This window comes from Setaria viridis, chromosome 1 (assembly GCF_005286985.2).
Source record: "Setaria viridis chromosome 1, Setaria_viridis_v4.0, whole genome shotgun sequence".
Classification (NCBI taxonomy): domain Eukaryota; kingdom Viridiplantae; phylum Streptophyta; class Magnoliopsida; order Poales; family Poaceae; genus Setaria; species Setaria viridis.
In genome coordinates this window covers 36,922,232-36,950,224 of record NC_048263.2, presented here as the reverse complement: position 1 = coordinate 36,950,224, position 27,993 = coordinate 36,922,232, and the positions used below count along the sequence as shown (strand labels likewise).

At 41.7% G+C, this 27,993-nt stretch overlaps 3 protein-coding genes across 4 annotated transcripts; 1 reads left to right on the top strand and 2 right to left on the bottom strand.

The window, feature by feature from the left end:
• Positions 1–7: 7 nt before the first annotated feature.
• On the bottom strand, positions 8–7,969 carry LOC117837402 (DExH-box ATP-dependent RNA helicase DExH15 chloroplastic). Of its 2 annotated transcripts, XM_034717019.2 has the most exons (16): positions 7,414–7,969; positions 6,387–6,562; positions 6,016–6,129; positions 5,574–5,682; positions 5,408–5,494; positions 5,096–5,214; positions 4,707–4,884; positions 3,965–4,564; positions 3,596–3,874; positions 3,302–3,508; positions 2,865–3,209; positions 2,031–2,267; positions 1,310–1,530; positions 619–718; positions 383–529; positions 8–242 (listed from the first exon to the last, which is right to left on the bottom strand). In XM_034717019.2, the coding sequence occupies exons 1-16, from the start codon at positions 7,918–7,920 to the stop codon at positions 144–146; spliced, it is 3,525 nt and encodes a 1,174-aa protein (XP_034572910.1). In that variant the 5' UTR covers positions 7,921–7,969; the 3' UTR covers positions 8–143. The 2 variants fall into 2 exon arrangements, with proteins under 2 accessions (XP_034572910.1, XP_034572920.1); XM_034717029.2 differs by lacking the exon at positions 7,414–7,969 and having other exon boundaries at positions 6,276–6,394.
• A 257-nt stretch (positions 7,970–8,226) lies between these two features.
• LOC117837444 (pyrophosphate--fructose 6-phosphate 1-phosphotransferase subunit beta) lies at positions 8,227–15,281 on the bottom strand. The gene is made up of 16 exons (XM_034717073.2): positions 14,978–15,281; positions 14,719–14,874; positions 14,245–14,366; positions 13,895–13,948; positions 11,865–11,971; positions 11,461–11,566; positions 11,230–11,293; positions 10,746–10,834; positions 10,206–10,337; positions 9,862–10,032; positions 9,643–9,758; positions 9,452–9,563; positions 9,084–9,168; positions 8,782–8,826; positions 8,624–8,692; positions 8,227–8,532 (listed from the first exon to the last, which is right to left on the bottom strand). Exons 1-16 carry the CDS (start codon positions 15,132–15,134, stop codon positions 8,456–8,458), a joined length of 1,662 nt encoding a protein of 553 aa, XP_034572964.1. The 5' UTR covers positions 15,135–15,281; the 3' UTR covers positions 8,227–8,455.
• A 185-nt stretch (positions 15,282–15,466) lies between these two features.
• LOC117837417 (dynamin-2A) lies at positions 15,467–25,605 on the top strand. The gene is made up of 22 exons (XM_034717039.2): positions 15,467–15,771; positions 15,858–15,908; positions 16,001–16,121; positions 16,223–16,315; positions 16,805–16,866; positions 17,275–17,392; positions 17,483–17,828; positions 18,660–18,807; positions 18,906–19,007; positions 19,097–19,216; positions 19,361–19,444; positions 19,547–19,674; positions 19,995–20,082; positions 20,195–20,333; positions 20,676–20,752; positions 20,904–20,960; positions 21,366–21,504; positions 21,591–21,748; positions 22,243–22,356; positions 22,435–22,502; positions 23,572–23,738; positions 25,012–25,605. Exons 1-22 carry the CDS (start codon positions 15,613–15,615, stop codon positions 25,230–25,232), a joined length of 2,760 nt encoding a protein of 919 aa, XP_034572930.1. The 5' UTR covers positions 15,467–15,612; the 3' UTR covers positions 25,233–25,605.
• The last annotated feature ends 2,388 nt before the right edge of the window (positions 25,606–27,993 follow it).

The window sequence follows — 27,993 nt, the reverse complement described above, 5'->3', positions numbered from 1 at the left end:
CAATCGCTTGGAAAATGACATCTTCGTTAATATCGGGTAATAATTTGCCATGATACAACAAAGAATTTTCTACCTATAACAAATGTAAAAGAGCGGCCAGAGAAAGAAACCCCACATTCGTAGTACTTACATGCTTCAGGCCTTCAACCGGCAAGCTCGCTAATGGGTACTCGGTCCATGACGCTGCAAGCAATTTGTGCATTCTTTTGGAGAACCGGATCGATGTCTGGTAATTTCGGAATCTGGAACATAAAGCAAAAGGCATAATGTAGTGTAAATGGGAATGCTTATCAAAAGAAAAGGATAAATCCACAGGAATCATCAGGTATACTGAATCTGTATTCTTGTTTTCCCCTATAAAAGGATCAGACTCATAATATACCTGAGCTAGTAAATCGATTGTGCGCCTGAGTAGACGGGCTAAATCTCCATCATCCATTGCAGAGTCCATCATTATCTCCCTCCAGGTCAACCCTGAAGCCCAGGCTTCAACCATCCCAGCAAACTGAGCATCTATTTCGCAGGGTATCTATTTTCAAAGGAACAAATGAGAACAGTAGAGAAAAGGACAGCAGTTGGTCGACTAACACTGGAAAACAGGAACATGATATGCCAGACCTTAACATTATGTTTCTCCTGGAGGTCGATGAGCGAGTTTCTCTGCTCTTCTAAATAGCTTATAACACCAGTAGCAACAGAAGAAGGTTCATATACATAACTGCAAACAGTCATGCAGGGCATCATTAGAAAGAGAACAAGGAATTTTTATCCAACGAAATTCAACCATATGCAGCTAAAAATGCACTAAAGCCTACAGGGATTCTCATTTAAAATTTTAAATAGGAAACAACCGCCAAGGCTGCAGCCTACAGGATATTGGTAATTCTTTGACATCAAATTTCTCATATGGCAACTCGTGCTTTGGAAACTGTTCTCAATCTTTCCGTATTTTCTCACGAGGAATAAATTTGTAAACAAAAGCTTTTAAAGATGTCAGCAGTGGCACAATGCATATCCCTACTTAATGGGGCTTGGTGGTGTATGGCAACTTTGAATAGACATCTCTAATTAGTACAAGTGTACAACAGCAGGGTTGAGCTGTCAATATCTTTGTTAGTGAAGTATTTCAATAGTTACAGTGGAAAGCATATATGAACTCATGGGACAGATACCTGCACCATTGATCTGTATGATTAAATGCTAGCAAAATGAACCAGTCTCGCTGGCAACAAAAAGGATATCAACATAATATATAACAGGAGACTATAGGAAGTTGTAAACAAAAAAAAGCCACTGAACAGTTTTTTACCTGCTGTTTTTCCAAGGACGAAGTTTGATCCCTTCTGACACTAAACTTCCACAAACTGCTGCCAATTGAGATGGCTTTAGATCCAAGAGGACCTTGTTCCTAAGAACCATAGCAAGCCAGAGCTCATTTTCTCCTCGTATAGCCGCTGCGGTCTCACCCAAAGGATAGATTACCTGAGTATTGATATCTAACGCTCTAGCCTCTTGTATGACTTTGCTGATCTGGTAAATATTCATATAGAGACCCACAAATTAATATATGATGAAAGATTCATTGATGGCAAGTATAAGGATATACCTAGCAAGATGCAAATCAAATATCAGTTATCCAAACCACAAACACCCTAAGTGACCTATGTATGTGGAGATATGGTAGAAACCATCAAATCTTAAGAACTATCAAGTGCCACTTCTGTTGTAAGGATGTAAGCGAGCAAGGCACCATTGGATGGGCCCAAATTGGGAATGATTGGTAGAAGGGGGTGTGAGGGGATTGAGGGGACACGTTCACTAGAAACAGCAGCTCATATGCCTAAAATGTAGTTCAGCAATAATATCAGGAAAAGACATGGTAAGGAACTTGATGTATATAAACGGTGAAGGGCCAATTAGCTCACCATTACAATATCTACTACTGTAGCTTCAAATAATATGAGAATAGCACTGATTCGACAAAGAGATACATGGAAAAAATTACGAATATCGAAAAGATGCATGGTAACCTGGAGAAATTCTTTCCAACCGGTTGGTTCAATTTGTTTTATCCGTCGAGTCAAGCGTCTGGATCTAGCTTCCAAGCGCTCAATCTTTTCTTTTGTAAAGTTTCTCATGTCAATGATCTTTTGGAATTCTTTGAAACCCTTAGTACTCTTGATTGTTTTCTTCAAATGTGAAACCTTCCTCCTCTGTTGCTTGTAGCATTCTACTGCATCTTGATGTTCCTGGGAGAATCGTTCTACCTGTGAATGTTAATCAAAAGAAGTTAACTTTTAAAGAAAGCTACTAAAACTTAAAAGGGCCTCCAAACTTTAGGCATTGATTATTTGAGTAATATTAACCAATATATACAGAGAGAACGGGGTTGAGTCCAGATGAAGCTTTTACCCCAAAAAAAAAACTGCTGCTAACCTGTTGATGATCAAATGGCATGTGGAAGCAGGAAATCATTCGTATGCGTCATGGAGACTGGTAAGTTGAAGACTATCCATTTGAACAGTTGTGGAACATGGCTTATTTGAGATTATTGATTGATTTTTATATTACCAATGGATATAGGACTGCCAGTGGTGAGGTGCACTACTCGCCTGCTCCTATCCTAGGATCTACCATTACAATTTATCGCTGACAACCTACAATAAGAAAGATGAAAAAGGAAGACTACCCAGCAAATTTGACATTACAGGAAGTTAAACGTGGTGAAATTTCATGAAAAATACATATTGTTCCTTCTAAAAGGGACAAGATGATCACAGACATTGGATCATCAACTCAGTGTAATAAAGTCAAGCACTCTACAACATCACAAATCACAGAACAGTCAAGGAGCAAGTGCTAACCTCATCGTCTTCCGAAAGGCTATTAAGCACAGGAACATTGAGACTCCACGACCATGTGTCTAGAGAACCATCCATGCTTAACAAAGAACCATATTCTGATTTCGCAAGTTTATCCCACATCATCTCTTCACGCAAAAGGAGCTGTTTCAGGGTTTCTCTAGGGAGTGTGCCCCCTTCAACCGAAGGGACAGCAGGAAGACCTGTCTTGTAAACAGTTTTTATCCATTTTTCTGTGAACAGATACCATGAATTATCTGAACTTAAAGCTACGTAGTAAGATGGGCAATAAAGTTGTTCCCCAGTATCAGCTTTATGCTTGCCTGAACCAAGTGAATCTTCTTCCACCTGCAGCAAGTATATTTAGGTTTTCCTTCTGCTATGCTTACAAAAAAGCTTAAAAAGAGTTGCCCTACAGAGTTTTTTGAAAAGTAGCTCACCATGTTCGCAATCTTTTGATCAGCAAACGAGTTGAGGTTTCCAATAAATACAGCAGGGATAGTGTGGTGAACTGAATCCTTATCTTTATATTGCAGGCACATGAAAGGAAGATGGCCACTTTCAAATTCTTCCAACCGATTTTTCCATGCAGCCATTCTCTCCAGTTCCATCCTTTTTTTCAGCTCATTTCTGATCTGCTTCTCTTCCTGAGGAACAGCGGAGTGTCAGCCATTGGATGGATCAGTATATCATTACCTTTCATTGATCAAAACAAATAAGCTATCAAATATTACCTTCAGTCTCTTTTGTAGAAGGGAAATCTCAGCATAATCTTCCTCTGATAATTCTTCTCTGCATTTTCGGTCAATAGATTCATCGGTAATTTCTGAAGAGAGGTATTGTATTTCTTGCTGTATTCTTTCAATCTCTTCTTTGGCAGCAACCATTACATTGCTCCCAACATAATTCCCAAAGCTTTGCTCCACTAGCTTTCGAGCTTCTTCTAAAGTTCTTCCAGAGCGCTTGACCTTCAGATCATCTGATTCTTTCTGATTATGGGTAACTTTTGAACCCTGAACAGCACATTACAACCCATTAGGTAAAGATCTGGAGAAAGAACGAAAATATGCATAAACATATGAAAACAAAAGAAAAATACATACGGCAAGGAGGTTCAAAACCATCCCATATGATGCAGTGAATTGTGAGACAAGTGGCTCAAGTCCAGCAAAGATAATGTCACAACACTCTTCAGGCCCTTCATATGGAGTCTGAACAAGAACAGCATGCCCAACTGTATCGATCCCTCTCCTTCCAGCACGACCTGCCATCTGGAATAGTTCATTAGGCGTTAGGAGCTGGCGCCCGGCATCTATTCTTTTGCTGAGAGAAGAAATCACAGCTGTCCTAGCAGGCATGTTAATCCCCGCTGCAAGGGTTTCCGTTGCAAAAACTACTTTAACAAGGCCACGCTGAAATAATTCTTCAATGAATGATTTCCACAGTGGCAAGCAACCAGCATGATGAGCAGCAACCCCTCGCAAGAGTCCTTTCACAGCACTTTCTCGGACAGCATCAGGATATTGCATCTTGAATCTCCTGAGTTCCAGTTCAACCTCACTAGCTTCACAGTCATGCAACAATCTGCAATCCTCAAGATATTCAACAGCTGCATCACACCCCCTTCTACTAAAAATAAACCAAATAGCTGGAAGCATGTCACTTTCCCAAAGTTGTGATAAAGTGTCGCGTATTAGTGGAACCTGAATTGCAAGGTACCAAGAAAATGGCATCAATTAGGCATGCCACATATTGGACTGAACTTCGTCTAGAAAACGAATGCTAGTTCAAATCTATTATGTGAGGAAGGAAGTAACTGAAGCTTTAAGGGATTTTAGTCCATACTTGGGAGCGGCGCATATTACTGAGTTCATGCTTTGACAACTGAACCTGTTTTGATATGTCCAAAGGGCTTCTATTACCTTGCTCATTTTTATTTGCTCTAAGTCTCCTCTTTCCTTTCACATAATAGAAGTCATTCTTTGGAGATGCTAAGTTCTGAAAGTTAGACATTCGCAGTTTCCTGTATAGGTAGAATAAGAAAAGACAGTTGTAAAGTGTTTCCCTTTTCATATATGAATTTCAGTAAGAAAGTTGTCTGTATTGTATAATGCATTATGAGTATTTTGTTTCTTTTTTTTTGTTCTTATATCAAGGAAAAAATAGATATTGAAGTTTTACATGTCTCACAAAATATTTGGGTTCTTTTAAAATAGTCTTAGCATGTGTGATACCTATTCATTTTCTTCCCTTTTCCATCAAGAAGTGGCTGTAGGGCGTATTTCTTTGAGAAGTGCCAAGTAAGTGGAACCGGACGTTTGTTTGATGTTACAAGCTCTGTCTTACCATGAATCTACAAAGAAACAGACATAAGAATGTTTCCATAGTTCAGAAAATAGAACAATGTTTTGCATTGCTGAGCAAACAAAGGTAAACCATTATGTGTAGAAACAAAACACAGTCGGAAGCAATGCTTGCATTGTTGCATAAACATCACTGTAAAGAAAACCAGCGCACAAATAATCAAACATGAAAGATGCAATTACCTGACTTATCCAGCCAGCTAATTCATCAGGATTTGCAACAGTGGCTGACAAGCATATAAGCTGGACTTCCTTTGGACAATATATGACCTTAAGATACGATGAAAATAGCTAAGTCAAACGAATAACATGAACACACATGATTAATATGAGTAATACAATAGCATACAGTTTCTTCCCAAACAGTGCCGCGTGAGATATCACTCAAATAATGAACTTCATCCAAAACAATGACATCAACTTGAAATAATCTACCTTCTGATGCTGTCATGCCAACACTGCAGTACAAACAGAGGATGTCAAGAGTTATCTCAGAGACAGGAAATGCAAAATCAGTTAGAACTTGCGACCTAAAACTACCTAGCTGCAAAAGATGAATCTCCCAAAGAAATTACCTTCAAAAATATGTACAAAAAGAAATTGTGTATATATTGTAAAATGGGCATGTAAAATTTGGGAAAAACTGGCAAGAATTTTATACAAAGTTGAATATATATCTACTGTAAGCATATCACATCATAGAATGCTTCTGCAATATTTAGCATGATGCAGAGTTAATATTTGTAGAAATCCATATCAGTCATTATATTTATATATCACTCATAAAATACCTTTGGTACAGCATGTTACGCAAAATCTCTGTCGTCATAATTAGGATCTGGGCATCTTTGTTGATAGCAGAATCTCCTGTAAGAAGACCAACATTATGATCACCAAAGGTATTCCTGAAATAATTGTACAACAAATTGTGTCAAAATGAATTTACTAGATAAACTGATGGGGTGTTTCATAAGATATTATTCACAAATTTACTTTTTATTCCAATAGAGCTATGGGGGTTACAATTTCATGTGTTGTATTCAGTACCTGCCTCGAAAAAGTTTCAACAAAACAGAGGTTTACAAGGTTCCACATCAGTTATTTTCACAGGATTTAGTGATAAACCTGCAAAAAGCAAGAGAATCACGAAATAGCAGTTTACCGGAAATCACGAAACTTCTGATTTGACAAGGCCTTTAATGGTGTTGTGTAGAAGAGACGTCTTCCTCTAGCAACTGTTGCGACCGCTGCAGCTTCTGCTATTAATGTCTTCCCACTACTTGTAGGTGCAGAAACTACGACAGATGAACCTCTTAAAAATGCTTGGATCGCCAAGCGCTGTAAGAAGATAGGAAACAGGGTAAGAAAAACGAAATATAATGTCTTGTGGACCTTGGGATAATGCTCTGGGTGCTTAATGATTATGGAAAGCATTACTCCTCGATGTTCAGATTTGCATGCAGCATAAAATTGCATCTGCCTCCCAGATGTTTTATTACTGAAAGAGGGGGATGGGATTGCATATATTATCCTTCCAATTCTAGTGCCCAATGTCTTTAATTGTAATTCACAACTTCAGTTCCAATTAACTTGAAAACCATTAAACCATTCAATTTCCAACATTAGTAAAATATTTTTTATCAAGGCATGACAGACTTTTTGTTGCCTACTTATAGCTAATATAGGAAAAGTCCCAAGAGTAGCTCGTCCCAAACAATGCCATCAGAAGCTAGTCAAAATAGTGACATTTTCTCTCTCGAAAAAAGTGATAGAAGTTGCAATGTTCATAATGAATGAGACAACCATGGTCCGAACACAGAAAAAAAAAACACAACCTTATCATCTAACCAAGCCCATCCAACATAAAAGGGCTCAGAAACAAAATTGAGCCCCGATTTTTTTCCGAACTCAAATTTGAATGATTCGATTAAAAGTGTGGCAGCACACATGATAGAAGAACTATCTGTAGTTCTGTACCTAATAACATTACAAGTTAACACGTGTGAGGAAGCTCCAGGCCTCCGAACAATTCAAAACTGTATTTAACTTGGGACCCATCATCGGAGTAGCACCACTACTACCTCCGAATCCCTGTCAAATACCGACACACACTGACGCACCGATAGTTCAACGAATAGAGAAGTAGAGAACCAAGGCTAGCACATTCGCATCAGGAACCAAAACGATACCTGAAACTTGTCGATGGGGAAGTCGTAGATCCCTGCGAGCTCATTGTAGTCGATGATGTCCTCCCCGAACTCCCGCACCTCGGCGACAAGCTTCGCCACCCGCCGGGACTTGTACTCCTCGGACTCCCGCCTCCGCACCGAGGTATCCTCCCGCTCGCCATCCTCGTCTTCCGCCTCTTCGTCGTCCTCACCGACGCTCTCCTCGTCCACCACCTCCTCATCGCCCTCATCCCCGTCCTCGTACTCATCGTAGTCTTCGTCGTCCGCGTCGCGGATGCCTATCTCGTCGTCGTCGTCGTCCACGTCGACCTCCTCATCCTCATCCTCGTCGTCGTCGGAGACCGAGGCGGCGGCGCGGGACGGCGAGCGCGCTGAGGCGAGGTGGAGCAGTCGAGAGGCGCGGGAGGGGAGGAGGAGGAGAGGAAGGGGTGGGGTTTGGGTTTGAGGGAGCGCGTGGCGCGAGGCGGTGGGGAGTGGGAGGAGGAAATGGGGGGCGAGGCAGTGCATGGCGGGAGGGGTGGAGGGTGCGGTGCGGTCGTTCGGGGCGGAAGAGGCGCGAGGAAGACGGGGATAATGCTCGGATTATGTTTTCGGAATTTTCCCGCGGACACGGTGACAGAGAAATACGCCAACGAAGTGGGTTTTGCGTACAAGTTAGAGCAAGCTTGCAAGACTTGCAGTATCAGCGGCCAGCAGACCCTCCAAACGAAGCCGGCAGAACCTTTGGCACATCAGCGCATGGCAGGCAAACAGCAAAGCATGGAGAGACATCAAATTCAAATAGAGAGCAGTAATCCAATATTCCAATCACTCTGCAACATAACATCCACTGTTCTGATCTTATGTCAGCCAAAACATTCTGGATACAAATTGGACTAACCAGAACTAAGCACGTTCAGAACCTCTTATTCACAGCTCAGCGATCTCCCATGACATGGAGACTGTAAACTAGCCCTGGAACAGGTCTTCTATACCAAAATTGCGAAAGAAAAACGAAACGGGGAGAGAACTAGATAGATCTCATAAGACATCATCGTATCTCTCAAGCATGAACGCCAAGTTCCAACAGCAGGGTGTGACTGACAGCGTCAGCTCCAGAGCCAATAAACTGGATGGGTCCTGTGTTAAGAGAAAGCTCATCGTATTAGGTTGTTAGCTCATTGATCTATGAATGCATTTGTCACTACTGGCAAACTTCGCCGCTACATACCAGGGCTGATGTAACGGTTCTTCACAGCCCATTCATCTCGCAGGGATGAAAATTTCTTATATGGAGCTCCTGAATTTCACGGTATAGTAATTTAGTAATTGATATGAGTTAACTCTGGGGGAATCGTTAACAATGAAATCTGAAGGTAAATTACTTACCGTCAAGTTCCACCATTGCTTTCTTGATCACTGGCTTGAATTTGCCTATTTAATTTTGGTAGAAACGTGAAGTCAGAGATAGAAGAACAAATGCTTCCAACAATGAAATAACGACATAATATATTGTAACCAAAGATACAAAGTAAATATGGTAAAGATAATAATATCAAATCATTGTAGTACCTAGCAATTCTTCAATTTCAAATAAATAATTAGAATTTTTTTGATTTTTCAAAGAAACTAGGAAGATAAACATAAAGAAAAATAAAGTAAAGAGAGCATAATGGGCTGTCGAAAATTACCGTGTCTCCTCTCAACATCCATTAGTGATGTCAATGCAGTCCCCCCAACAGTCCATTCAGTCACAGGCGCAGCAAGGTTACTAACCTGAGTTGACAAAACATAGAGACGTACCATTAAACTTTTTTTAAAAAAGCAGTGAAGCAGATAATCACCATCATATACTGCATATGACAGCTGTCAAATTATTATAGAAAATGAGATGGAGCCAAACATGTGTTCATAACATGTAATTTGAATAACATTGTGTATTCATGTAGGGTTTGAACCTTTCAATATGTATGACCACAGACACATATACAAAAAAGTTAGCGCAATAGAAGAATCAGAAATTAATCAAACAATATCTTATGAAGTTAGATTGACATACCGAAGATATCAGGCCTGTCTTCCCACACTGGAGAAGAGCCCCTGCACCATAACCTAAAGCATAGCAATAGCTGGCATCAAAATTAGTTGGAAAGCCACACCTTCCTTCGTACCTGAAAAATGACGTTGAGAAGATAATTAGATGATGTCTGACTTTATATCTCGTACATGAAGCCAGGAATGTAGGCTCACCCAAAGAAGTGGGATTGGCCTATGAAAGTTCCCTTGTACTTTCCTTCAGCTTTTCTTTTCTCTAATTCTGTTTCAACCATTGCAATAAGCATTTTTTCTGTTTCAATTTTGGCAACCTGAAAAGACAACATCATGGGATGTCAGGAACAGATTTCAAGATAAAAGAGCAGCGTCAGTTTGCGACAAGGTATCAGGTGATAAAATGAAAAACTGTCTTACTTGAACATTTCCATGTGGGTCTCTTTCCAGTAAAAGCTGCTCCTGGATGGATGGGGGTAAAAATTCAAACAGTTTCTTGGATTCTGGTTCAAGTTTGTTTTTCCATACACCTGCTTCATCAACGGTATCATGTGCCAAAATTTCATTTAACTCCGCGATAAGTTTCTGAACCTGGAAAAACGAAGGGAAAAAATACAATTAATAGGGTAAAGAATGAGGAATCGTGTGCAATGCGGAAAAGCAACTGCAGTGAAGTCTCGGGATCAAGGAGATATCTGTAGCATAACTGAACAAAGAACTGTCCTTTTGTAGAAAGATTTAGTGAATAGTGAGGGCTAGTTTACCTCTGGGATGAAATCAATCAGGCCCTCTGGTATAAGGATGACACCGTAATTGTAGCCAAGTTCAGCACGCTTACAGACAATGTCAGTAATGTAATCTGTAACATTTTTTAGGGTCTGCTTCTTTTCAGCAACCTGAATGAAGGTGAAAAGTGGTATTTTTGTGCATCAAACAGAAACATCATATCAAAAATAGAAAAACAGTCCATTGCAAGCATTTCTATAAAATAAATGAACCTGCTTATGTTATTTAGTCAGCTGTTTGAAATCACAGACAAATGTCTTTAGCATAGAAACATAAATACAGAAGTTTGGGCAGAAAAAAAATCTATGAAAGTAATGTACGAGGGCGAGTAATAAGTTTGGTTAGGAACCAAACAAATGCTAGTTGCTTGAATGGTACATGAATCAAACGTTAACTTAGGCACCATCCGGATAATTCACACTGTGCATTTAAATCATAGCTAAGATAGAAATAGGCACTGAATAAAGATCAGAGGAAACACACATCATAAAATAAATTTCCAAAAGAAGACTATTGACCTCTTCACCAATAAGAGCAATGTTTGGGTGTGTTTGTAAGGCACACTCCAGAGTAATGTGAGAAGCAGCACGTCCCATAAGTCTTACAACTGCAATAAGATATCAAGCAATTGTTAATATGGTTAACCATAACTGGTTAGAAGACAGACATTTAGCAATGCAGTTATGCAAGTTAATTATCCTTGGAAGAAAGACTGTTCTGATTTTGTTTCTGTTAGTACTCTATGAATAGAAAGTAATTCAACCAGTAAATGGCTCAAAATGCTTAGCGACACTTTAGAAGAAATATCCTTAGCTACATCCTAATAAACATTAAGCTTGTAAACCTAAAATCCATATGCCATGGATCTGTAACAGCTAATTAATGCGGTAGATAATACAAGCAAACCTTAATTTGTTTATTTTTATGCTAAGGCTCCTTTTGGGAAATAAAATCAGACCAATATATGCAAAATAACAAAACCATATAAGCGTAGAAGCTTACAGTGGTAGTATTTCCCTGATGATCGTGCATCAGTCATCACGTTTCCAATCATTTCAGAGTAAATCTGCAAAACATAATATCCATTCACATGACATGTTTGTTAGCAGTTTGTGTTTTATTTATGTCACACGAGAGGGTAGAAAGATGGCTGGAGGCATTCTGTAACTAACAATGTATTACAAAATCTGATGCCGACTAAAAAAACTTGTGTATACAAAAAACACATGGTACCTTGCAAGCAGTATCAAATCCAAAACTTGTTGGGACCTCCTTGCATTTTAGATCTCCATCAATAGTCTTGGGACACCCAATAACACGAGTCTTTAGGTTCTTTGACCTGCATAGGGATTCTTTTGTCTAAGCAAGGGTCTCATTTTTACTAAACGTACTTGCCACGAGCCCAGGAAGTAGAAAATCATCAATAGAACTAGTCATGATTGCATGCTAGTAGTAGCATATGTAACTACCATAATTGTCATAAACAATAAGACCATCACATAATAATTCAAGGTGGCATGTATAAAAAAGGCCATAAAACATTTAAGTTTTGAAGCCTAAGTACAAAGCTTGTTTCATAGCAAACAAAGAGTTTTACACATGGAGCAGCAAAATGATTTGTATTCTTAGACACCAACCTGAAGTATTCCGCAATAAGGCACGCATTAGTATTTGAATCATCACCTCCAATAACAACAAGTCCATCCAACTCAAGTTTGTTGGCTGTATCTTCAGCTTGCTTAAACTAGACAATCCCAAGATGTTTCATGTAGCGACCAGCAGGGTGATATTTTGGCCACAGTTGAAAAGTACTTCAGTATTAAAAAGAAAAGACTTTTAACAATCACTAGCAAAATACCCGTGCATTGCTACGGTAAAAGATCAATTGTGTTTTTTAAACTTATGATATTTTTTATTTTCATCACTAAAATTTTATTGCACTCATTGGATGTCTGCACAAATAGAAAACCAAAAGAATTTTGAATTAAGTATTTCCTTCAACTCAAATACTCATTAAATTAAAACTTTTTTATTCAAGCAAGAGAGTTGCTATAGAAAAAATATGTAACCATGTTGTACCATACAAAGCGACCATATTTCACATATATTCTGGCTTAGCAAACACTGTTGTTGTTCGAATGTAGCGTATATGCGTTGGTAGATGCGGATCCATTTCTATGTGCAAGTAGCACAGCATAAACGCTGCTCAATATGCGATAATTTTTATCTTCATGTGTATTTTTTCTACTCTAGTACATATTGGACTCCTAATAAATGTCATGTTTTTTCAAGTGACAAACGGTTGCTAAAGTTTGGAAACTAAATAGATAGCTTGAAATATTTTTTAAAAAAATATTTACATATACGTTCCTTGCAAACTAAGAATATTTTTTTATCATGATACCAAAAGGGAAGTATGGCTACGATCATTACCACGTATGGCAGGGATGGTGGATGCTCTATGGAGTTTCATTATTTTTACTCGTATAATCCGAAAGGGTAGGAGTGCTTCTCGGAGAGGTCAAAGGATCATCAAATCCTTTCCATGCATTTTTTTTGAGTTTTTACTTGCCTATTTAATTTCTAGCAGAGGTTTTCCTCGTGGGCAGGGGCCGGTTTTCCCTAGTTCGCTCCCTCTCTCCTCCCTCTCCTTCTCCTCCGTCGGATCCGGCCGGCCCCCACTCCCTCTCCCCCAGCTCCTCCTCCCTCTCCCCCAGCCGAGGCGGGTGGCAGGCGCAGGCCGGGCGGCGCGACCGAGGTGGCTCGGGCGTGGCTAGGCGGGGCGGCCATGGCGGACGGGCGACCAGGGTCGAGCCGGACAAAAAAAAGAGGCAGAAGAATATTAGGTAGAGTTGGAGCCTCCGACGCCGGCGCCCAGACGCGCAAGGACCCCAGCCTCCTCCCCTTCGCATCCTTCTCACTCTCCCTCAACATCTGCGCGCCGACCCCCCCCCCCCCACACACACACACTTGCCTCCATCCCGTCCACCATCCACCTCCCCACCCAAATCTCCACGCTCGCCGTCTGCCTCCACCCCTTCGGGCGCAGTCCCCATCCCGCCACCCCACCCACCTCAACTTCGCCACCTCCTCCGTCATCTCGCCGCTGCCCGCCTCCACGCCGGGGCTCTCCCGCTCCTTCCCCTCCGGCGCGCCTGTCGCCGCGAGCCGCCGCCGCACGCTCGTTTGGTTCCAGACCGACCTCAGACTCCTCGACCACGAGCCGTTCCACGCCGCGGCAGGGGCGTCATCCTCCCTCCTCCCCGTCTTCATCTTCGACCCGCGGGACTTTGGCAAGTTGCCCTCGGCCTCTCCCCTACCTCCTCTCCTCTCTCTCTCTCTCTCCATCTCTCTCTCTCCTTCTCCTACGCCGGCTCGGCCCCTACCTCCTCTCCTCCCTCTCCTTTTCCTCTGCCGGATCTGGCCGGCTCCTCCTCCCTCTCCCCCAGCCGAGGCGGGCGGCGCGGCCGAGGCGGCTCGAGCAGGGCTGGGGCCAGGGCCGGGGCGGCGCGGGCGGCCGGGGCCGAGGTCGGGCCAGGGCGGCGCGGGAGCCCTCTGACAATTGGGACCCACTTGTTAGGACGGACGAAAAATTTTGGCAAAAGCGTTATTCGATTTAATATTAGGTAGAGATATGTACGATGAAACATGGACATAAGGGATGTACCTGCTCTGGTGTTTCAATCTTATCCCTCCCACTGCAGATCATATCAAATCCACCCTGTTGGAAATAGAAGAAAACAACTCTTTAGCCCTTTTTCAATTCCAATGCACTTAAACTGAGTTAGCGATCAAGAATGGTATGTCGCCTAACATCTTCAAGGCGTTGCTTCGCATCAATGTAGCAAACTAAAGAGGCATGGTTGTACCAAATAGTGGAAGGCTGTTGACATTCTATATAACTGAACGTGACCTACATACTTTTCAATCTTAACACAATGACTTTACAAATCATAGTATTAGATCACAATTAAGCGTGTAACATTGAGCTGATATCATCAAGAAAGCGTGGATAACCTGGTTTCTGTAGGGGTAGACAAAATCGGTGTTGAGTTCAACATACTTGCAGTTCATCACCCCTGCCGGGCCTCCCTTGAATCCATACATTGTGCTGCCCTTTGCACGTTGCTGCAAGAAATCTGAACCGACATATGCATTAGCGAGAAGATATCATAATAACAGCACACTTGCTCTTAAGCTACTTCAGATAACTCGTCTATGCTGGAACTTATGAGTTAATATTAGTTTCAGAATCCAAATATCGTAACAAAAATCCCATCCATGGCACAGATGATCCCACGAGATACACTAATATATATTTGCAAGGAATAGGTGGAGATCTCTCTACAAATGTTGATTTACAAACAATTGTACAGTCCTACTCTCTAACCAGTTCAAAATTGGACGCCCCTAAATGGAGACTTCGTACTGCTATCACTCGCAGTTCTTAGAACGATTCATGGCCCTAAGAGCGGATCAAAGAGCCCTCACCGAAGATACCGCAGATCACATTGTGTCCACCGGGTGCCTGTCCGCCAGAGAGTACCACACCGACCTTCAACGGTTTCCCCTCCACAGCCTCCTTGGCCGGCACCAGCGCCGCCGACGGCTGCCCGAACAGGTTGGGGAACAGCTTCGCGATCTCATCTGCGGGGATCAGATCAAACCGAGCGTAAGGCAAGAACGAGCGCGATCGGAATATCGAGGACGAGGAGCGAGGCGAGATCAAGGGGGTGCATGTCGTCGTTACCCGGGTTTCCGGTAGCCGAGCTGGGCGGCCCGTCGACGAGGGTGAATTGGGAGCAGAGGACGGAGGGGAGCTGGAGCGCATGGTGGAGGCGGCTCGTCTGCACCTCGCTGTAAACGGATGCCAACCTCCCCGGTGATGGGCCGTTCGCCGCCGCCATTGCCTTCCTTCGCCTTGGATTGGAGAACACGATGATGCTTGGCGCGGGAGAATGAGAGGTGGGGCGTCCACGGGTTTATATTCGCGATCCGACGAGTCCGTTCTGCGGATCACCACTTCGCCAGCCGTTGTCCGCGCGTATCTCCAGCCTTTTTTCGCCCAACCCGCCTCTTGAGCGTTACAAACTCGTCGGCTGAGCGGCTCCCGAGCCGGCCAGATCTGAAACCACACCCGACGTGCGCGTGCCCGAACAAACGCACCGCACCGCACCGCGCCGGTGAGTCGCTGGTCCCGTCACTTGAAAAGCAGTCAGGCAACGACTACCCCTTGTGCCCGTCTCGGTTCTCAAAACACCCCCGGGCTCGCTTCGCGGATTCCACGAGTCCGCCTCCAATTTCTCCGCACCCGCACCGCACCTCCCCAATCCCCAAGCCCACCACCCCGAGATCTCCCCGACCGTCCTCGAGATCCCTGCGGCCATGTCGTCGGCGGCAGCCATGGAGGCCATCGACGAGCTCGTCCAGCTCTCCGAGTCCATGCGGCAGGCCGCTTCGCTCCTCGCCGACGATGACCCTTCCGACGAGACCGCCTCGCGCCGCCCCTCCACCTTCCTCAACGCCGTCGCGCTCGGCAACGTCGTAAGTGCCCGCCACGCGAGCTCGGAACCCCTGGCAGCCCCCGCTGCTCGATCTGACTCATTCCGATTTGCTCGGTTTCCGTGCAGGGTGCTGGCAAGTCGGCCGTGCTGAACAGCCTCATCGGCCACCCCGTACTGGTGAGTGCGTTACGCTTAGCTCGTTCTCTTCTGCTTTGAGCATGAGCATTCGCTTATATGATACTCCGGTGGTGGTTGCTGTGGTGTTGCAGCCCACAGGGGAGAACGGGGCGACGCGGGCGCCGATAGTGGTAGACCTGGCGAGGGATCCGGGGCTCAGCAGCAAGTCCATCGTCCTGCAGATCGACAGCAAGTCGCAGCAGGTGTCGGCAAGTGAGTGAGATCTCGCCTCGCGCAGCCAGATCTACCAATGGGCGCGGTTGGTCGTTTTGCTGAGTTTGGTGGCGGTTTTTGGTTTGTGATGTGGCCTGCAGGTGCACTCCGGCATTCGCTGCAGGATAGGCTTAGCAAAGGATCCGGGAGAGGCCGAACGGATGAAATTTACCTTAAGCTGCGGACAAGTACAGGTTGGTTGTTAGATTGCACCTTTCTCTAGTAGCTGGGCAATGTTGCTAACCCAGTAACAAGCTGAATAATTGGGCACGGGTTGGGGGCAATGTAGCTAAGTATTGAGAAGGTTTCCAAATTGTTCTTCTAGCTGTAGTTGTATGTTCCACATAATGCTGGAATGGTACAACCATCATATTTTAAAGGAGAGACACATCAGTGAGTGTAACTTCTAGCTCTAGAACATAGATGTGTTCTGCCTTGTATGTTCCATTTAATGCTGGAATGGTATTTCTAATCAGCGAGGCTTGATCAGTGAGGCTCTTCTAATCGGTTATTACTTATTGAAGGATAGTGCAATGGTCTACTTGATTAGAACCCTACACTGAATGAGCTCAATATCTGACAATTGTAATACATGGTGTGCATTAGATGCTTCTGTTTACTTTGTTCTGTTTTCTCTGGGCTCTTGTTTCACATTGCATTATCTCTTGTTTCTGTTTTTCCAGCTCCTCCGTTGAAATTGATTGATTTACCTGGCATAGACCAACGAGTTATGGATGATTCAACAGTGAGTACTTCTTGCAATGTTTTATGTTATTGCTCATCAACTAGTCATGAAGGTTTAGGCGATCGCTAGAATAATTGGTGGTCTAATTATTCAGTATTCACTAATGTGAATTGGAATACTATTGGATTTATGGATACTGGATACAGAGAATAATAACTGTGGGGATCAATCCGTCAAAAACTTAAAATTCTGCGACTGCTCAACTCAGGCTCAAGCTCTGCCACTGATTGAGTGCCCCCAAAAGATTGTAATTGACTAATTGTTTCCCCAATTAGGAGTCTTTTGTTGTTTGACCTTCACAGAAACACGTTTACGCGTGCACCACACAACAAGATTGTTAGTTTACTGGTTACATTTATTATGTTGTCTCAGTTATGTTTCATAATGGCGACTACTTTCTCATTTCAGATCAGTGAATATGCTGGACACAATGATGCGATATTGATTGTTGTGATACCGGCAATGCAAGCTGCTGATGTTGCATCTTCTAGAGCTCTTAGACTAGCGAAGGATATTGATCCAGATGGTCTGTCCTTCTAATTTGATCATTTCCTCCACAATATCATAGCCACTCTCTCAATATCAATTGATATTTTGTCTTGTTTAACTGCTGTAGGAACTAGAACAATTGGTGTATTAAGCAAAATCGATCAAGCAGCTGCGGATGCAAAAACTGTTTCTTGTGTTCAGGCCATTTTGTCTAACAAGGGTGCCCCACGAGCAGCAGCTGATATTGAGTGGGTTGCTCTGATAGGACAGTCTGTCGCAATTGCATCTGCTCAGTCAGGGTCAGTTGGGTCTGATAATTCACTGGAAACAGCTTGGCGAGCTGAGGCTGAAACCCTTAAATCCATTCTAACTGGTGCACCTCAGAGTAAGCTGGGGAGAATTGCTCTCGTGGACACCATTGCTAAGCAGATACGTAAACGGATGAAAGTTCGGCTACCTAACTTGTTGAGCGGGTATGCATCCTATGCTGATCATCCTGCATTTTACTTTTAAAATAACTTTGTGCCCTCCACCCAAGAATAACCAATAGGAAATAAAGAACAAAAGTTAATTGTTAGACATTCAAGTTTACTGACCATGCTTGTCAAACCATTGATATGATAGATGTGGCAAATGTGAAATTGAAGGCATATCCTCTCCTTTTGATGTCTAGAAATTCCCATGTTGGTCCTTGAAATAGAAAGAATTTCAGATACCTTTCTTTACTTTTTTTTTAAAGTGATACCATTTCTTTACTGATAGGAAAGGATATAGCACTTGTTTTATTGGCGTTGGATTATGCTAATGTAAAGGAATCATGTGTGTTTTATATTTGTGCAATGGCATCGGCGGTTAGCTTACATGGGCCTAGCTACCATTTAGCTTAGATTCTTCAGGCCTTTTCTTCGGTCAGTCAACAAAAAGCTTTTGAGGATCTAGGTATTTCACATCTGACAAATCATCCACGATTCTATGATTGCAAATGTTCTCTTATCTACTGACCTTCTGGTTAAATCCACATAATATGTACATGCGGCAACTAGGTGGTCCTGCAACAACTTCTGCATCTGTAGTTACAGGACCAACATTCGAATCTGCTAAGAGGAATGCCATGTGAAAAAGGAGATACATAGACAGCTTCCACTTGACTACTAGTTGATGATCACCTTGAAAGCACCTTTCGAATTCTGTTAGTCACTGAAATAATGACCTATGCAACCTGTATTAATCACCCATTCTATCTACCAATTGAGTTCATAATAGCTCATAATGATTGAATTACATACACCCTGCTCCAATTTCAGACTTCAGGGTAAATCCCAGATAGTGCAAGATGAACTTGCAAGGCTAGGGGAATCAATGGTACAAAGTGCTGAAGGAACCAGGGCAGTTGCTCTAGAGCTGTGTCGAGAATTTGAAGATAAATTTCTCGCTCATATTACTTCTGGTGAGGTTAGTGATGATCCCCATTAGTGATTTTCTGGTTATATATAAGCTTTCACCAAATGGAGTAACTGATCACAAGAGTGTTGTACTTTTTCTACTCAAAGGGGTCTGGTTGGAAAATTGTTGCAAGTTTTGAGGGCAAGTTTCCAGATAGGATCAAACAACTTCCGCTGGACAGGCATTTTGATTTGAACAATGTGAAGAGGGTAAATTCAAAAGCTAGCTACTCTATATTTAATTATAGATTTGGCAATTCTTTTGGCCTATGATGAATAAAATTCTCTTCCTATTATAGATTGTCTTGGAAGCGGATGGTTATCAACCTTATTTGATATCTCCAGAGAAAGGTTTAAAATCCTTAATAAAAGGAGTTCTGGAAATGGCGAAGGAGCCATCACGACTCTGTGTTGAAGAGGTCTGTATCTGATTTTCCTTTGTCTTTGGGTGAAGATAAATTTAAGACAGTTCTGTTATATTTTGCATCTTTAAACTACCGTACTTCCACATTGACTTTACCTTCTGATATGCTAACTAATTATTATGTCAATCAACACACTAGGTACACCGTGTTTTGTTAGACATAGTAAACGCTGCTGCAAATGCTACACCAGGACTAGGAAGATACCCTCCATTCAAGCGTGAGGTATCACTCGCTCTTTTGCTGTAACCAGCTTTACCCTTTTTCCTACTTGCGTTTATGATTCGTATTAAGGCTAATTTCTGAACACAACATTCCTTTGTCAAGGTCATTGCAATTGCATCTAATGCATTAGATGCTTTCAAAAGTGATGCAAAAAAGATGGTGGTTGCACTTGTTGATATGGAGCGAGCTTTTGTTCCTCCACAACACTTCATCCGATTAGTACAGAGAAGGTCAATCACTCTTCGAACAAATTAGCTTGCTTATTTTATTCATTCTATTTTAATGCAAGTCTTAAGCAAATAATCTGTTCTGCCTGATTTATGTCATTGCGTACTGTGTAAACTAATTAGAGAAATGAAATGCTGCACTAGTGATTTTTTTATACATCAAGTTCCATTTGTGTGTTTCTCATTAACTAATCTGTTCACTTAGTTGAAATGGATAGATGATTTTCTCAACTGGTGCCTTTACAGAATTTTATGATCATGTGAATGTGTCATGTGGTAAAATAGCATCTTTTCTCATCTTTATCTTTGCCTGATATTTGCAGAATGGAAAGACAGCGTCGTGAGGATGAGTTGAAAAATAGCAGATCGTCTAAGAAAGGACAAGATGCAGACCAATCCAAGATGAACAGGGTATGACTTCTCCCTCTTTTCTCAGGATGCACAAATATATGTACTTAAGAACTGCTAGACTCTTGGTATTAGTTTTGTCTTGCCTGTTGACATTCTTTCTCACATGTATTAGGCTTCAAGCCCCCAAACAGGATCGGATGAAGCTGGCGGTAGCCTAAAATCAATGAAGGATAAATTCAATCAGCAAGATAAGGAAACAAAAGAGGGACCAAATTTGCAGGTTGCTGGGCCTGGTGGCGAAATAACTGCAGGTATGACAATGTGCCATAGGGTGGAATAACGTCATGTTTTCTCATAGCAATTTGGCAGTGCATTTTTTCTTTGAGAACACTTCAGTTTTTTAAAATTCTGCCCCCTCATCAAATTTGGTTCATTAGAACGGAAGAACCATTTTGATAAGAGTTCAATCTGTTTGGTTTATTGTTAACTTGTTCAGAACTCTTAGTCTTATGTGACCTTTTGCTACTTGTATACAATGCATGCATTCAGATTTAAGTGTAATGGGTGTAACTTGCCAAAAATTTGATTTTTTATTTTCCAATTATATGGTGTCATACTTCTATTTGGTGACATGTTTCTTCTTTTATCACCAGGTTACCTTTTGAAGAAAAGTGCAAAAAATAATGAATGGAGCAAGAGGTGGTTTGTTCTAAATGAGAAGAGCGGGAAGGTTAATAAATCTCCTTTGTGATTCCCTCCAATGCTGAATATTCTGAATGCTATCTTTCAATAATTTTCTTAACATTCTTTGCTGATATTTGATATCTTCTCTAATTTGAGATGGCTTACATGATTCACTTTTGACCCTTTTCCCCGTCCAGCTTGGATACACTAAGAAGCAAGAGGAGAGACATTTTCGAGGTGTCATTGTCTTGGAGGTGTGCTTAGATGTCAATCCTACTTATACTCTGAATAGTACAATCACTGTTTGATAGATGCCACTCTAGACATTGAAATGTTCCCCAATTCGAACCTTTTACAGTCACTTTGTACCAAATATAGTTTCTGAAATAGTTCTATGACAAAAGGCACTGTAGTTTCTACAACCAGTCTTGATACTTTTTGTGTATATTAGCAGCAAAAGTTCATATGCTTATTGCACACATCTTAAAATTACATTTATTTTGAAAAGCAGTTAGTATACTTTCTCATCCACACTTTAAAAGTTTAATTTTTCTGTTATGGAAAGTTGGAATTCATATCTGAACTGAGAGGCAACATGTACACGGCTATGGGAAGTGTGGTACGATCTGTTTAACAAAATGATCTACTGTCTGATTTAGGAATGTAACTTGGAAGAGATAGAGGAGGAAGAAATTTCCAAGAGTTCTAAGGATTCGAAGAAGGCAAATGGGCAAGAAAAAGGACCAAGTCTTGTTTTTAAGATTACCAATAGGGTTGCCTACAAAACTGTCTTAAAAGGTCTGTACACGTATATGTTATAGCTTGTCTTAAAGGTTTATCTTTTTCAGTCCTTTTTGCTATAAATGTTTATTTCATGTTTGCAGCTCACAGTGCCGTTATATTGAAGGCTGAGAGTATGGCTGACAAGGTTGAATGGATTAAGAAGATAAAAGGTGTTATTCAAAGCAAAGGTGGCTCTGTTAAGGGTCCAAATGCTCCTGAGGATGGTTCTATGAGACACAGTCGTTCTGATGGATCCCTTGTAAGCTCTAGCAGATGCCTGACTTGGTACCTGTATTTTTTTTATGAAGCGAATCTTAGCATTCGACATTATATTATTAAAGACAAGACATGACCAACTGGAAAAAAATTACAATGGGCAAATGGCCAATGCAAATGTCATTGAAATTGTGCAACCACAATTGAACCAGCCAGCTTTTGGCTGAACCGACAGCAAACCTTTCAAGTTGAACTGACTAAACTTGGACGCTAAAAAAAAACTATCTTCACACTTGAGCACAAACGCAAGTTGTGGCCAAGGGATGTTGAGGCACTTCTGGACCATCCACCAACTGGATAATGCTCATTTCTTGTTATCTAAAGGAAGTCTATTGTTCTTTTTCACCATTGACTCAACTCTACCTAAAGCTATCACCTTATCATGTTTGTCATTTAAATTATCCAAGACAAGATCACTTCATATTACTGCTTTGCTCTACAACCACTATGACACCTTCTCTCTTTTTTTTCTTTAAGGATACGATGGCCCGGAAGCCTGCCGATCCTGAAGAAGAACTTCGATGGATGTCTCAAGAAGTTCGTGGTTATGTTGAGGCTGTTTTGAACAGTTTGGCAGCAAATGTTCCAAAGGTTAATACTTGTAGTTTCAGTCGATTCTTTGAACCTTGTGATTTGTAGAGTAATGTTCATTGTCTTTTGCATGATCAGGCTGTTGTACTTTGCCAAGTGGAGAAATCAAAAGAAGATATGCTAAACCAGTTGTACAGCTCCATAAGGTTTGCTCTCCCTTTAATATACTATGTTCAAAATATAAGACATTGGATGAGCTCAAAGATTAAGGCCAAGAAACCAAAAGAAAGAAAAAATAATGGCCATGCTATCCCTATTTACCTTTTTTTGACGGTTCTATCCCTATTTACCTTACAAACATGAGAGAGAATAGTCAGCCTGCTAGTGGGATATTAATCAGGAATGCAGGTCAGGGAATATACAATGAACGAGGACAAAACCTGGAAAACATCAATAAATTAACATGAATGCCTTATACTTTCAAAAAAGTTTTAGAAAACTGTATTCCATATTAAAAAATTGAAGAGGTACTGTCTATATGGAACAACAAACTAAATATTCTTTATGGTTCCTGGCCATGTGAAGGTCTAGTTATTATTCTTTCAGTTGGTGCTTTGCATAAGATTCGAAGAAATGAGGAAAATGGTAGAAGTAGCGTCTTTATCTGTGCTTGAGTTCTGCAAACTGATGTGTACTATTGCTTCTCGCACTTGTGGCTTTGGTATCCTTGCACTTATAGCTAGTATGCACCACTCAGATGCAGGCATAGTATATTAATATTTCTCATCTTGCTTTATCATTTGTTTGCCACTCCTTGTCACTCATAATGTGCCATTGTTTGTTTAAGACTTGCTTGATTGTTTAAAACTGAAATTAACTGTGTATCTTGACCAATCTTGTCCCATGAACCCTTAGTCCCTCTGGACATGAGGTACTTGCAAACTTGTTATTGCAGAAGTTTGTTAACATTGCAATCAACTTTTACTTATTCTTTCATTCATTATGTTTCCTTTCCTGGAATATTGTTACTAGAAAAGTACTGTTGCTTTGTTGGTTTGGCCTTGACCATCACAGTGACCCCATAGTCACCCCTACCCATCCCCTAGTCGGTTCATGCACTTCTCATTTTTTTTTCCTTTGCACTTCACAGTTCACACTCCTGTGTGGTGACTGTTGAAGGTGTTACTAGTATTTCAAAGTACTTAGAAGAAAATGTTTGACATTGCAATTTTTTATAGTTTCTTGCTGATTCTGTTCCATTTTTCTCACTTGTAGTGCACAAAGCAATGCAAAGATCGAAGAACTACTCCAAGAGGACCACAATGCTAAACGTAGGCGTGAAAAGTACCAAAAACAGTCGTCCCTCTTGTCAAAGCTTACTCGCCAGCTCAGCATCCATGATAATAGAGCAGCTACGTATGCAAATGATAGTTCTGGAGCTGGTAAGCTAGCTATACTTCGAATTCTGCATTATGCTCACCAATGTGATACATATCTATTCGTGATTTTTCTTAATTTGACACGGAATATGGTTTTATATCTTCGAAGTTAAGTCTTTCCTTTTGTTCAAAATTAAGTTAATAGGTCGCTCATTCTTGATTCTCAATACTACCAAGTCACAAATTAGAGCCCATTTGCACATCGGTTTTCCTGGTTAAGCATAACTGTGCACTGATTTTTAAACATTATGAAAATGTCTGAGGCAAATCTACTACACTATTTTGATTGGTGGCTGGAATGACTATTCTCGTATGTTCAGGGAACATGCTTATATTAGCAGCATAACTAAAGCTAATGGAGTGATGGCTATTGTTATCTAATATTTTTGTCGAAATCTTTCTGGCCACCCTTATTTGGAGCATCCCTATGGACAGGAATTATGAAAATGCCTAACCAAAATTCATTCTCCCAATTTTTTACTGGGTTGAGCAGGCACTCTCCAGGGCCATCCTTGTTAGCTGGTGGTTAGGATTAAATATTTCACCTTTTTGCCATCAATTATTGCCACAATATGTGCATGAATCTCCGCATTGTCTATGATCGTAATCATGATGGAAAACCATTGCTACTGTAAGTAGGTAATATATGATAAAGTACAGTGCATTAGCCAAACAAGTACCCTTGTCCTTTTTTTCCTGCACGCATGAGAGCTGCATATCATTTCATTAAGAAAGGAATAAGTACAAGGGATAGGGAGTTAACTCCCCGCCCTAACATACCTAACATACCCTCAGAACACACCCCAGCATATGCCTTGACAGAAATTAAAATGGCTTGCGAGTTGTGATACACAAAAATGTAGACGACCAGCATCCTAAATGCAGGGTTATGCATCCAGGCAAACCTCCTTATGAGCAACTCGTGGAGCTCTGCTGCTCTGGCCAAGCATCATAGAGCACACTCATTTGCCACTGCTTGCAGCACCACCATGACACATGGGTTTGCCACTGCTTGCAGTACCCTTTTTCTTTGGAATCCAGAATTGTATAGTATAATGACCTTGAAATAATTTAGTATTATACTTAGTTCACGAGTTCACATGTAAATTTCATTGACTTTGTCTAGAAGTCCTGCCAACTAGTTGGATACTCAGATCGACATTGCTTGGTGTAAATATGAGGACCATTTTGTTACAATTTCCATTCATTCTGCCTTTGCTTTTTGGTAGCAAAAATCAGGAACCTAACCTTTGAGCGGACATAAATTTACTTGCAGAGAGTAGCCCACGGTCGCCTGGCCAGTCTGGTGAGGACTGGAAGTCTGCCTTTGCTTCTGCAGCAAACGGCTCTGTTGACCGTTCCAGTTCACAGCATGAGACAAGGTCGAGAAGTGCTGACAGTCGTGGTCGGCGCCATGAAAATGGGGATGCCAACTCTGGCAGCAAACGCACACCTAACCGGTTGCCACCGGCACCACCGAGTGGGGGGAGATACTAAGTACGTTGATTGATCTATCTATGACCAATCAACATCATAAGTTCTTGCCAGGCTCTCATCCCCTTCAGATACTAGTGGAAGAACACGTCTGGGATCAAAGAATAGAGAGCTCGCCAGAGAAGATTTGGATGGACGGTGTGTATCAAGAGAACCTCAGTTGTTTATAGAAAATTAGAAATATATAGGTTACTGATGATTGTCATTTCCTGATCATTTTGGAGTATTGATCTGTTGGATGCTCTTATCCTCGTGGATTTTATTGCCACGGATCGGTTGATTTTGGTTTTGTATGATCCTGTTGTAAGTGAGCCCATCGAACTGGCAGTGTATCATTCCTTCCCATTCTTTTTAATTACCGCAAGTTCATTCGTTATTTGTGGTGCTAATATTGCTGTATGGTTATATACTTTACGATTCTTTGATTGATGAGCGGGAAAACACACATGCTTGTTGATACCGTCCTTGTGTTCCTGTGGGATTCGGTTGCGTTTTTTTTTTTTTTTTTTGAAAGCAGGCAAGAGGTTTGCCCTGAGAATTTATCAGAAGGAAGCAAAGTGATAAAACAAAAAACAAAACAAAAGGGTTCTGGTTGCGTAATGAAGCTGTTGAGCTGTGGCATGATTCGTTTCATGATTGGAGATATATTTCCTCTAGCATCTATTGCGAGCGATTGTTCGGCCGCAAGCGCAGGTGACCATGCTTCTCTGTTTCCTAGTTTATGACTAAACAAACCGTTTGATGAAAACAGTACTAAAAGGCGTGCGTAGATTTGTTGTTTTATGTTGCCGCTCTAAAAAATGGAGGTTCAGTTGCAATCATTTTTTTTAAACGTAAAACGGCAGGAGCACTGCCATATCATATAAGGAGAATATATGGAGAAGATAGAAGTTCAGGTTTACATAGTTGGGATTACATAATCTTGCTTTCGCTCTAGACTCAAGATACACATTTTAAACTATGTTAAGTCTAAAATCCCATAATCTTGCTTTCGCTCTAGACTCAAGATACACATTTTAAACTATGTTAAGTCTAACTAACACTCGGTGCCCCACAAGCTTTCTGACGCAAGCCAAATTCTTCCTTTTTGAGACAAAAACCCTTTGTGAAGTTTTCTAAATGCCCTCAAAGATACGCCTATTTCTTTCTTTCCATAGGTTCCAAGCCGTGTATATCAGAACCCCCACGCTCGCTCTCCTCTTTTCCTTGTTCACTGCCTTCAGAGATAATGTCCACCAGTCCTGGAGGCCAACATTCGTCGATGGCAGGGAGACCAAATTGGTCGCCGAGTTATGGACAAGTTTCAGGTGTAAAGATGTTCAGCAGTTTCAGGTGCCCCTTGGCAAAGAGGGCACGGTAGGTTACATGGCCAGTTCCTTGCCATGAGTCGATCAGCTATTAGCATTTTGCTTTGCAGTAGTAACCAAGCGAAGAATCTGTGCTTTCCTTCCATTTGTGCCCTCCAAACTGCTTGAGCTTCAAAAGGACATTAGGATCCTTTGAATTGGATTGCATAAGCTGACCTGGCACTGTATGTACCATCTGTTGTCCATCTCCAAATAATGTCGTCAGGCATGTCAGTGAAGGTGACGTCCTGAACCAAATCCCATAAGGTCACAAATTCAGATATTTCAGTTATTGAGCTCATTCTCCATAAGCCTCTTGTCCGGTTATGATCATTAACCTCTTCCTGTACTTTCCTGTGTTTTCTCCAGGCCAGTTTGTAAAAGTTGGGAGCAACATTCAGCCATGTTGAGTTCCAGAATTCTGCTTTGAGGCCATTACCAATAGTGACCACTGTGCTGGCTCTGAAAAGCTGAAGGTCTAACTCATTGACAGGAGCTTCACTTCCTACCCAGGGACGGTCAGGCTCTTTCCATTGGTACCACAACCATCGTAGTCTCAAAGCTCTGCTGAAAAGGTCCAAGTCTAGAGTGCCCAAGCCTCCAAACATCTTAGGTCTGGTTACTTTGGTCCATCTGATCGGACAGTGCCCCCCCATTGGCCTCATCTGTCCCTTTCCAAAGAAAACTCCTTCCGATCTTGTCAATTCTCTTGATTGCCCATCTTTTCAGAGCAAAAACAGTTAGGAAGGAGACTGGAATTGCTGATAACACTGAGTTGACAAGCATAAGCCTTCCTGCCTTATTCAGTAGTCTGCCCTTCCATGAAGGTAGCCGAGTTTCAACTTTGTCAATGAGGGGCTGAACCTCCACCCTTCGAAGAGCTCTTATGTGCAGTGGCAGTCCAAGGTATGTGCAAGGAAATGCTTTCACTTGACATTGGAAATTTTCCATTACATCCTCCAAATTGAGGCCATCACATTGAATGGGGTAGACTGCACTTTTATTTCTGTTGGTAATCAAACCAGATGCCATGCCAAACTCCTCCAAGACATCACTAATGACTTTCACCTCTTCACTATTTGGGTTCAGGAAAATAGCCACATCATCTGCATACATACTCATTCTTGCTCTTGCTGATCTGTTCTGAATTGGTGATAGAAGTCCCTCATTTTCTGCAATTGTGAGCATTTTCTGCAGAGGTTCCATGGCTAGAATGAAAAGTAGTGGGCTTAGGGTATCACCCTAGCGCAGGCCAGTTCTGTGTCTGAACCATGACCCTCTTGATCCATTCAGTAAAATAGAAGTTGTTGCAGTTGATAGCAGCGTAGTGACCCAGTATCTCCATCTCACTCCAAACCCCATTTCCTGCTGCACCTCCATCAGATAATCCCATCTGACACTGTCAAAAGCCTTTTTTA

Coding starts and splice junctions, on each gene's coding strand:
- LOC117837417 (XM_034717039.2), top strand. CDS start 15,613: ATGTCGTCGGCGGCAGCCATGGAGGCCATCGACGAGCTCGTCCAGCTC. Junction 15,772..15,857: donor CCGTCGCGCTCGGCAACGTC/GTAAGTGCCCGC, acceptor GTTTCCGTGCAG/GGTGCTGGCAAGTCGGCCGT. Junction 16,122..16,222: donor GTCGCAGCAGGTGTCGGCAA/GTGAGTGAGATC, acceptor TGTGGCCTGCAG/GTGCACTCCGGCATTCGCTG.
- LOC117837444 (XM_034717073.2), bottom strand. CDS start 15,134: ATGGCGGCGGCGAACGGCCCATCACCGGGGAGGTTGGCATCCGTTTAC. Junction 14,367..14,718: donor TGTGATCTGCGGTATCTTCG/GTGAGGGCTCTT, acceptor ATGTCGGTTCAG/ATTTCTTGCAGCAACGTGCA. Junction 13,949..14,244: donor TCTACCCCTACAGAAACCAG/GTTATCCACGCT, acceptor TATTTCCAACAG/GGTGGATTTGATATGATCTG.
- LOC117837402 (XM_034717019.2), bottom strand. CDS start 7,920: ATGCACTGCCTCGCCCCCCATTTCCTCCTCCCACTCCCCACCGCCTCG. Junction 6,130..6,386: donor CAGAAGTTTCGTGATTTCCG/GTAAACTGCTAT, acceptor CAATTATTTCAG/GAATACCTTTGGTGATCATA. Junction 3,509..3,595: donor TTCTACAAAAGAGACTGAAG/GTAATATTTGAT, acceptor GCTGTTCCTCAG/GAAGAGAAGCAGATCAGAAA.